Raw genomic sequence first — 11,304 nt, forward strand, 5'->3', positions numbered from 1 at the left:
TGATATGAGGACACTGTAGACATGATCAGTCTAAAACCACATTCATTTGTAACAGCTTTTGTGTGGATCAGTGTTTGTGTTAATGTTATGTCCAGAGGGACTGTATTATGATCAGTGTTGTTAACAGTTATCGGTCTGTCTATACCCCCAGGCGCTCGGTGGGGCTGTGTGGAGGAGCAGTGCCTGTGGAGCTGTAAGCTGCTGGGGGAGCAGAGTCCTGCAGCATTGCTGCGCTCCCTGGTCTATCTCAACACCAAGTACTTTGGCCTGCGCACCGTGGAGCAACATCTGTGCCTTTCCTTTAGTAACGTCTACGGGCCAGACCACACAGACCCAGCCACACAGGAAACCACTGTCTGCATCCGAGTCCCCTCCATCTCCTCACAGGACCACCCCTGTGAGTCTGACCACTAAGACACACTTACACACACACACTGTTGTGGTCAAGTGCATCTTTTTATCAGCATTTCTTTAGATGTGCCTATTTTTGTGCCAGGGCTCCTGTCATGTTGTTAATCCTCCCTGTCTGTTTGTGTCTGTGAGTAGTACAAACAGGGTCCAGGAAGAAGAAACGTAAAGAGGACAGTGACCCGGCCTACGAGCCAGATGACGGCTCAGGAAGCTCCAGCCACTGTCCAGTCAAGAAGCACGAGGGCAGACTCTACGAGCTCTACCGTTCCAAGTGGTGTGTCCCTTTTCTCTTCTATGACCTCGACTTTCTCAAGTGGTCAATTTACCTTACTACATTGTGGTCATTTATGTGTTGAATGTCAGGGACCACTGCACAGAAAATATGCAGGTTAGTGTTTTTCGTCAGGAATCTTGTTCTGGAGGCAGGTCTGCAGAGTGGTCACTAACTGGTACAGCCACAAAGTCATAAAATCTGAATTTAAACCTAACCTTAACCACACTGCTAATCCTAACCTTAAATTAACTTAGACTTAAATTAAGACCAAAAAGCTCATTTTTGTTTATATGAATTTTTACAATATAGCAATTTTGACTTTGCAGCTGGCCCATCTAGTGGAAATCGCTCAGTTCTGCCTCTAGGACAAGCTTCATCCCAATCAACGTCATTCTGCAACAAATGTATTGGCCCAAATGTAGCTCCGTAGCTATAATTTCATTTGTGGTTAATGTGGTCATTCCTCTCTCTGCAGCCCGGGGTTGTTGAGGCAGCGTATGGATGTGTTCTATGTGCAGCCAGAGGCATCGGGCTGCAGCAGTGACAGTGACAGCTCCCTGTGGTTCTCCTCTACTCCTCTGGACCGCAGTGTCCTGGAGAGCATCCTCACACCTCTCCTCCTGGTCAAAGACATCTACAGAGAGCGCCATCTAGAAGAGGAGGAGGAGGGAGGTGGGAAATAGAGTCCACTCTTCTTCTCCATCTCAGAGAAGAGGAGGATTAGGGTCCTCTTTTCTTCCATCCAGTCCCATCCTCAACAACATTACAACTGGGTTGCTGCATTCTCTATCTTTTACACCATTACTCCACCATTACTCAGCGATCTCAGGCCAGCTGTGAGTGTACAGTGGATGTCAGGTGAGAAGGAACTACACATCGTAGAAATAGAATGTATAGAACGGGCGTACCCATTTAAGTTAATAATGGCTTAATCGGTGGGCTGGTGGTGTTAACCAGTCAAATTGTTAGGGTTAGAGGTTCCAAGTCCCGTTCTATTCATTCTATTTCTATGCTGCACATGCCCAGAGCTGATCGGAGGAAAGTGTTTCCCTGAAGGGCCAAGGAAGGGGACTCGGTCTGCAAGTAGCTAGGGGCGATATTGGGAGTGTGTCGTGTGAAAAGCAAATTCCCCATGAACTGCTGCTCTTCCTTCTGTAGGGGAAGTCCATTCACGTGATGTAGCATTACTTACTAAGCCCAGATTGGGCTGCTATGCTGTGTAAATATTTCTGAAAGTTAAGTAGGGGATGGGAAGAGACAGATAGACATCCACCAGAATCCATCCCACTGAATCCTCCTCAGCTTTGACCCCCAGAAGCCTTTTAAAGATAAGACATTTATTTATTGCGGTTGATTGATTGGTCTTGGTTCTATTGTATGTTTGTTCTTTGTACGCCGGGATGGGATGCGTGTTCCATTGTGATGCGTGTGCCATTTTTCTCTCCTCCGTTAAGAGCATTAATTAGTTGATTAATTAAACCTGCTGCAGCCTGGAGCTCTCCTGTGTCTCTGTCTTTCCCGTTTCTTTGTTCTGAGGGTGGAGGTAGGGGTAGCTGCAGGGGTATTGTCTGGGGCTTCAGAAGATCTGCAGGGTTTTGTCTAGAGGGGAGACAGCTTTTATCAAATTTACTTTTCGTAGCAGGTTTAAGGGAAATTACGCCGCCGGTTAGGAGAATCAACGTAGCAGGTTAGGAGAATTAGGTTAAGGTTATGAAAATGGTTAGGGTTAGCAAATTTGACAAAAGCTGTATCCCATCTACATGACCAAGTTTCCGGTACAAGTATGAAGGAGATGGTATACTGCCTAAAGACTACATATTTTGTCTGTTTTAATCCCAGTGTATTTTGTTTTGTCTCATTGAAGCTATTTGATGTTGATTATTTAGTTGTAAACGTAGCACTTGATAATGGGTGTTGTATTACTCCCAGCTAATGAGTTATATTCTGTTAACATGGCAACTGTTTGTGATGTAACTAGGGTGGACAGATCTCTTTCAGGATTAGCACATTATAGACATGCCTGGTGACGTTTTCCAAATTTACTCCATCTCCAGGCATCCAAATTACACTAGAAAGCTCTGCATCTCCTTAACTTATTTATGTTTTTTATTACTGTTACCCTTTTACATTTTATTTGTATTATTTTCTATCAATAAATTACAAGCGAATACCTCGTTTTTACGTTGACTTCTGAATAGGATTTTGTTTGATTTAGATTTTTCTTTGAATGGCACCTACCTTGCCTTCCATGTACTGTCTGTGGACTACGCTTCAAGGCTGGAGAATGTCTGGATGGAGCCTGTCAAGGAAAGGAGTCACAATTGGTTCTGTGACTAGCCGGCTGGCTCCAAAGCCTAATGTGAATGTGCCTGTGTGTACTGAACGTGTGTGTAACTTCATGCCAGGTTAATTCAGTGTGTGGGCTGATCTGCCAAATTGATAAAAATAAATAATTTAATTTCTTAGATGTTTTACATTGCTTATATATATATATCTTATGTGCACGGTTGTGAAGCTGTGTGATGTGTCCATGTGAGTGAGACCTCACTGGCTCTGTCTGTGGCGTTAACACGGGCCCTCACCTGTAGTGGGGGCAACTCGTTTCCTGGGTACCAAGGTGACAGGCAAACACAGGCTACTGACGAAGGCCCATTTCTGTTAGGTGGCAGACAGAAGTCATAAAGGGGTGTTGCATGTCGACAACTCTGGGGGTGCATCTCAATAGTCTAAAAGCAACACCTGAGGAGGAGCCAGTTAATGGAAGCCATGTTAGACTATTGAGACTTGCTCAGGAGAAGAGGCGGGGGGATCACATGACAGGAAACGATGATGTAAAGTTATGAAAAGTTTCAAGTTCAGTAAGGATTTTCCATGAAAAGCTTGGTGTTCCATTCCTATTTTCTCACTGGATTGAAATGTTAATGTCTTGCCATACAGTATCATCTTGAGGATGACATTCTAGTAAATTACCCATTGTTAGATGTAAAGTGATTGGGGTCGATTCAGAATTGTCCATAGATTTCTAAAACATGTTATTCTAATTCCTGTTCAGTGTTCATATTGTTTTGAAAAGTATTCTGAACAATGGTATTGAATATATGTTCCCAATGGGGGGCGCTATTGCCATGAGCGCACACATGTGCCATTGACCCATGCATAGAGGCCCGTATGGTGCCTAAACTCTTGATTTATTAACATCACAGCAAAAGGCTGTGTTAAAATAATACCCATCATTCCACACCTGAGCACTGCTATGCTGAGCCCCACGACAGGGTGTCTGAAAGATGCTGCAGTGTTTCCCCTGTGTGTGTGACTGATGTAAGACCTTAAAAGCCACCCCACTAGTATGTCATAGACCACTGTAACCCCACCAGAGTGTAGACCTAAGCATTATCAGTGTAAAATGTATCTAGATATCTTTTAAAAGGTCAAGCATAAAACTTAAGGTGTTTTAAAAAGACAGACAATTTCATCATGAGCATTTATGAAAAATGTATGATAAATCTCTCATTTCTTTCTTTTGTTTTGTCTTTTTTTGTCATTTTTTTGTTGTTGGGAAGTGTCAGCTTTTTTCTTTATTTTCTATCGGTTAGAGTTGGCCAGACTCCAATAACTTGTCCCATTGATCTAAAGCTGAAACGGCCCTGCGCTCTCACAGCCAGCCCTGAGAGAGCGGATCAGGTGTAAAAACATTTTTCACCCTAGTGTTTTTTTTTTTTGTTTGGGCTCAATCCCCGGTTCTTTCAGGGGGCACAAAGGAAGAGCTGCGCTCAGCAGGGTCATGTGGTGAACCCTGCGCCCCAGGCGACGGGCAGACTATAGGTGGTGATTAGGGCCTCTAATGTGTGATGAATTCTTTTCGAATCACATGATATGAACTAATGTCGCCATTTAATTATAAAACAACAGAGTGGAGGGGGGTGCAGAGCGTACACCTGCACCAGACCATGGGTGGGAGAGGGGGGGGGGGGGGGTGGATGACAACTGCATTTCTAACGTTTTGTGCTCCCAACACATGGCTCAGACCCCAGTGAAGAAATATTTTTAAAAGCCCAGGGAGAAAGATAAGTATTACATTTAAACACATGACATCTTGTTGAGCTTTTGGTTCTCATTGTCAATACTCAATGGTGTATCTGACAGTAGCTGATTTCTCAGCCTTCTTTGCTCCCTGTGTAAATTATGGAGGGTTTAGTTTGTCCTTCTCATTATCTTTGATGGACAGGACAGTGTCCACCTTCATCACAAAGCCCTGTAACCTTGAGAAGCTGGCATTAAAGTCTGGCTCTCAACAAAGGGTTGTTGGGGGTGGAATAAGTTACATTTAGAATGACCTATCTTTATTTGGGGGACATCTGGAAGCAGTGGGTGTAACCCTCTGACAAACACAAACACAGCTCTCTCGCTCTAACAGGGAGTTTTTCTAAAGCTATCTATCCGGATTTCGCTTATTGGATAGGATTAAATCCATAGTAATCGAATGAAGAGAACGGAAGTCCCCATTCACTGATTTGTCTGTTCTAATCATTATATTTATATGCATTTAATCCTATCCGATAGGCAAAATCCAGATAGATCATTTTTGAAAAACTGGGCCCTGGCTTTGCCTATAGGTGTCTCTGTTGAGACTAGCCTCCATCTTTTCAACCCAGTGTCCCCACATTCCTGTTGCTGGGATGTGCTGTCAGCTTTGGGTGTGTTCCTCTGCCCAGGCGTTGCTGACACCTGGCAGATCTTACAATGCCTAGATAAGTATTTAACATATAAACTAACCACATATGTTATAGCAATCTGTCAGTCGATGTCACAGTCAATGACGTGGCACGCAACCATTGGTTGATGCATGCAATGTCTGAGCAGGGGAACGTGACCCATACCTCACTTTCTCATGACAAGCTCCTCCTTCTCATGGACAGTCAAAACACAGGCTCCCTATTGGATGCACTGTTTGGCCACACTGTAGGAAAATCACAGGACATGAAGTACTCAATACCAGGGTTAGGGTCAATTCCATTTTCAATTCACTCTATTTCAATGTGGATACGATTCTTTAATCAAATTTCAATTAGCTTGCTGATTTGACAGAATAAAAAATGGAATGTACTATTCGGCCACAGCCGCCACACTGTTCCAAATGTTTCAATGTCTTTTCTGTAGGTTTAATTAACATCACTGTATATCACTCATTCTCACACATGCACACATGCATACCCACGCACCCCCTGTCACTGAATTGTGAGGCCTTGTATTAGAAGATGATGTCTGTGTGAAGGCTATACTAGGTCCAATAAAAACATTCAGGGCACTAGTGAAATAAACAACGGGTGTACTGACTGACTGGCTTACTGAGGTATTCGGACTCTGGGGCCAGTGTGAATTTGTTAGGTGATTAAAGGCTATAAATAACTGCTGTCTGTTTTAGGCCCTTGGCCCTGGCTGCAGGGCTGGACAACTGCAGTTGGGACCCCGGGGCAAATACCTCCAGGTCCCCCTTAAAATACAAATCTCATGATATTCTTCACATTTTGCCATGAGGATGAAAGAAAATGTTGCAGTTTTAAAGCTAATTTCCTGGAATTCTACACATTTTGCCGCTGCTTATGACATGTTCATCTGCTATCTGGGGGGCCCCCGACCTCCAGGGGGGCCCTGCATCCCTGTCCAGTAATCCGGCCCTGCCTGGCTGTATGCAGAGCAGCCTTCACACTGCATCCCCCTGCCAACCCACCATCAATCTACCAACAGTCCTTGCCACTGGGCCCTGTAACCCTGCACCTATCTCCTGTCTCTCTGCCTGTCTGGTCGGCCCTGATCTATGCACTCAATATTCCCCATCACTCTCCTCCTTCTACGGGACCTACTCACATTTCTTTTTCCATTGTCAATCTCCCTAAATTTCCCATCTGCTGCTAGCCACTGTTCTTCTCAACTCTCAAACATGTCCACAAGTACAAAACAGGTGTCCATGTAATTTGTACCCCTGAGTTCCAGGAACAGCGTGAAGGGTCATTCCTTCCTCATTCTCATGTGTCCGGTGCTCCTGATCCAAGCCCTTCTAGTACACTAGACCCCTCAGCCTGGTCATTGTTCTTTTAGGAAGATTACAAATCACACCCTGACTCCTGTGAGTGCCCAATATAGATATTTTTGACACTTATGGGGTTCCCACATGGATGTTTCTATTCTTATTCATAAGCTAGCTGGCTACCTTGACGTAGACCCTGAGAAAGTGTCTCAATTTCCCTGTTTTCTTAGGTTGCAGTTTACTATAATCCTGTTGATTGACTCAGATTTTATCCTGCTTGTTATATGCCACCTCTATGCCAAACTCATATTAACTTTCCTGGATGTTTAATGTTTGGAAATTGGCTCACTGGCATCTTGTACAGCAGGGTGTTGTAAATTGTTGCTGGGTCTGTGTGGCAGTGCTAAATGGGTTTGTGATAAACGTTTGTCTCCAACGTGTGAGACTGACACGCTGGTCTAACTTTAGTTATACGCGTGGATGTGTGTACGCAGGGTAGTCAGCACTGTGGGGAGGGATGTGTCACCCCTCCCTTCCAGCTCACTATCACATTCTCACATCCCCTCTTGGAATGTGAAGAGAGGGAGCGATAAGTTTAAGGGTTGTGTAGGTCAATGAACGTGTGTTCTTGTACAAAATCCACCCCAGCATCCCCAAGATATGATATGCACTATATATACAAAAGTCATTTTTTGTCCTGCTAGAATAGAGCTTCCCCGGTCAACTGTAAGTGCTGTTATTGTGAAGTGGAAACGTCTAGGAGCAACATCGGCTCAACCGTGAAGTGGTAGGCCACAGAACGGGACCGCAGAATGCTGAAGCCTGTAGCATGTAAAAATCACCTGTCCTCAGTTGCAACACTCGCTACCGAGTTCCAAACTGCCTCTGGAAGCAACGTCAGCACAAGAACAGTTAGTTGGGAGTTTCATGAAATGGGTTTCCATGGCCGAGCAGCCGCACACATGCCTATGATCACCATGCGCAATGCCAAGTGTTGGCTGGAGTGGTGTAAAGCTCACCACCATTGGACTCTGAAGCATTGGAAATGTGTTCTCTGGAGTGATGAATCACGCTTCACCATCTGGGAGTCCGACGGACGAATCTGGGATTGGCAGACGCCAGGAGAACGCTACCTGCCCGAATGCATAATGCCAACTGTAAAGTTTGGTGGATGAGGAATAACAGTCGGGCTGTTTTTCATGGTTCGGGCTAGGCTACAGCATACATTCTAGATGATTTTGTACTTCCAACTTTGTGGCAACAGTTTTGGGAAGTTCTTGTTTCAGAATGACAATGCCCCTGTGCACAAAGCGAGGTCCATACAGAAATGGTTTGTCAAGATCGGTGTGGAAGAACTTCACTGAACACCTTTGGGATGAATTGGAACGCCGACTGCGAGCCAGCCTAATCGCCCAACCTCACTAGTAAGTGAGGCTGTTATAGCACCAAAGTGGGGACCAACTCCATATTAATGCCCATGATTTCGGAATGAGATGTTTGACGAGCAGGTATCCACATACTTGTGGTCGTGTAGTGTACTCATGGAGGTACACGTGTGTGTGTGTGTGTGTGTGTGTGTGTGTGTGTGTGTGTGTGTGTGTGTGTGTGTGTGTGTGTGTGTGTGTGTGTGTGTGTGTGTGTGTGTGTGTGTGTGTGTGTGTGTGTGTGTGTGTGTGTGTGTGTGTGTGTGTGTGTGTTGCAAATGTATACTCAAGTACAGAAGGTCCACATACTGGCTCAATTTTATTGACCACCACATACTCCAGAAATATGGTACAAAAAGTTTATTTAATAACAGTTTTGTAAACGTTTGAGGTAAATTAACATTTACATCAACTTGTTCTTACAAAATGTCATACACAAGGCACTTCTCTTAAGACAGAATTGAAACAGGCTGCTGTTCTGAGCATACAGGAGATGGTTCCTACTCCCTGACTGGCCAGAGAAATCACGCTCTGCATGACACACATCAAGAGTTTGAAGAAAACTACTGTATGTTATCCTATTGGATGAGGGGCTTGCGGGCAACTCAAAACAATACACACATTGATGTGTGTAGAAGAGAGGAAGGGCCAGCTACCCAGCTGACATTCTCTCAACGTTAGTGTGACATTGTATGACAAGCTAACTACAGAGCCACATGAATGTTGTGAGAAGAAAACACAGTGAAAGCACTGAGTGAGCACACAGAAAATACTCACAGCCCACTTTTTTTCTATATTTGAAAACCCAAACTTTCTGCAATCATCTCAGACCATGAGTTAACTTATAGATGTATCCTCTATTCACATTTGATGTCATTTTTGAAATAATGTCTTTAACGCAAAGAGCCGCTGTGTTTAACGGTTAAGACATTTTCTTTTAAGGATTCTAAACATTGGCAGTCCGGTGTCTTTACTTCTCTCTCCTATAGATAGATATATGATTCATAGAACAGCATGTTTTGTCTTAATGTGCAAATCTTTGATCTTTTTACTAAAATGTAAACTTTAAGAACCAAAATGCAATAACACTGATTTGTTTGTGGTTTGGTACATTGAAATAGTTTCAATGAAAAGGTAACATACATTGGGGGGAAATGGATTGTTCCAATAAGAGTAAAACACTGTTATAAGCAAAACATTACATAGTCTCCTCTGGTAGTCTCACTACAGTTGTAATTATGGTTTTTAATTTGCATTGTTTGTTATTGTGTTTATTTCAGATCCTTCTCTAACTATAAACTATTAACATATGGTCATTTGAAGGTATAAGAAATATGTAGGAAATACATATATTTTGGTACAGGTGTTGTACCATACCAATCATGTTTCACAGGTAGCCTAAGTCATTTAAGAAAAGGCCTATTTTAAGTGAGTGTTCATGTCGTGCATTGACTTGCATAGTTTTTCAGTTATTCAAGATGGTTCAGGTAATCTACAGAGTGAAATATTACATTTATACTAACTAGACGGAAGACTGTGCATGCCATTGCTTACAACAGGTGTAGTAGAAATGGTTGAGGTTCTATCAAGATGTTAACTGAAACACAAAAAAATTAAATGGGAATTCACTTTTCATCCTGGCATTATGACACTTGCAACATCATTGCCTTTATGTGTTTTGTACCAAATAAATGTTTTGGTTGTCATAAACTGACTACAGTTAAGAAATTAGATTCCATTATAATTAAATTATGTAAAAAAAAAAGAACAACCCTTTTAAGAAAAAACAATAAAGTATCACGTGATGTATGAGAGTGAGTTACCCTCAACATGAAGATGCAATGATTAAAACGTGATATTGTGTGTGTGTATATATATATATATATATATATATATATATATACACACACACACAGTACCAGTCAAAAGTTTGGACACACCTACTCATTCAAGGGTTTTTCTTTATTTTTACTATTTTCTACATTGTAGAATAATAGTGAAGACATCAAAACTATGAAATAACACATATGAAATCATGTAACCAAAAAAGTGTTAAACAAATCAAAATATATTTTATATTTTTCAAAGTAGCCACCCTTTGCCTTGATGACAGCTTTGTACACTCTTGGCGTTCTCTCTGGAATGCTTTTCCAACCGTCTTGAAGCACTTGTTGGCTGCTTTTCCTTCACTCTGCAGTCCAACTCATCCCAAACCATCTCAATTTGGTTGAGAGCTGGTCATTGTGGAGGTCAGCTCATCTGATGCAGCACTCCATCAATCTCCTTCTTGGTCAATTAGACCTTACACAACCTGGAGGTGTGTTTGGGGTCATTGTCCTGTTGAAAAACAAATGATAGTCCCACTAAGCGCAAACCAGATGGCATGGCGTATCGCTTCAGAATGCTGTGGTAGACATGCTGCTTAAGTGTGCCTTGAATTCTAAATAAATCAATGACAGTGTCACCAGCAAAGCACCCCCACACCATCACACCTCATCCTCCTCCATGCTTCACAGGGGGAACCACAGATGCGGAGATCATCTCCTCCTGCGTCTCACAAAGACACGGCGGTTGGAACCAAAAATCTAAACTTTGGACTCATCAGACCAAAGGACAGATTTCCACTGGTCTAATGTCCATTGCTCATGTTTCTTGGCCCAAGCAAGTCTCTTATTATTATTGGTGTCCTTCAGTAGTGGTTTCTTTGCAGCAATTTGACCATGAAGGCCTGATTCACAAAGTCTCTGAACAGTTGATGTTGAGATGTGTCTGTTACTTGAACTCTGTGAAGCATTTATTTGGGCTGCAATCTGAGGTGCAGTTAATTGCCAATTTCTGAGGCTGGTAACACTATCCTTTGCAGCAGAGGTAACTCTGGGTCTTCCTTTCCTGTAGCGGTCCTCATGAGAGCCAGTTTCATTATAGCGCTAGATTGTTTTTGCGTCTGCACTTGAAGAAACATTCAAAGTTCTTGACATTTTACAGATTGACTGACTGTCGTTTCTCTTTGCTTATTTTAGCTGTTCTTGCCATAATAAGGACTTGGTATTTTACCAAATAGGGCTATATTCTGTATATCAACCCTACCTTGTCACAACACAACTGATTGGCTCAAACGCTTTAAGAAGGAAAGAAATTCCACAAATTAACTTTTTAACAAGGTTACCTGA

At 42.8% G+C, this 11,304-nt stretch overlaps 1 protein-coding gene across 2 annotated transcripts in view; it reads left to right on the plus strand.

The window, feature by feature from the left end:
* Positions 1–2,855, plus strand: part of LOC110520401 (zinc finger MYM-type protein 2) — a 44,483-nt gene extending 41,628 nt beyond the window's left edge. For both annotated transcript variants that reach the window (XM_036974930.2, XM_090230178.1), the window contains exons 21-23: positions 152–397; positions 547–685; positions 1,161–2,855. In XM_036974930.2, coding sequence (XP_036830825.2) covers positions 152–397; positions 547–685; positions 1,161–1,368 — 593 coding nt within the window. In that variant the 3' untranslated portion in view covers positions 1,369–2,855. The remainder of the gene's footprint in view (positions 1–151; positions 398–546; positions 686–1,160) is intronic.
* The last annotated feature ends 8,449 nt before the right edge of the window (positions 2,856–11,304 follow it).

This window comes from Oncorhynchus mykiss, chromosome 3, assembly GCF_057628025.1.
Source record: "Oncorhynchus mykiss isolate SJ-2025 chromosome 3, ASM5762802v1, whole genome shotgun sequence".
Classification (NCBI taxonomy): Eukaryota; Metazoa; Chordata; class Actinopteri; order Salmoniformes; family Salmonidae; genus Oncorhynchus; species Oncorhynchus mykiss.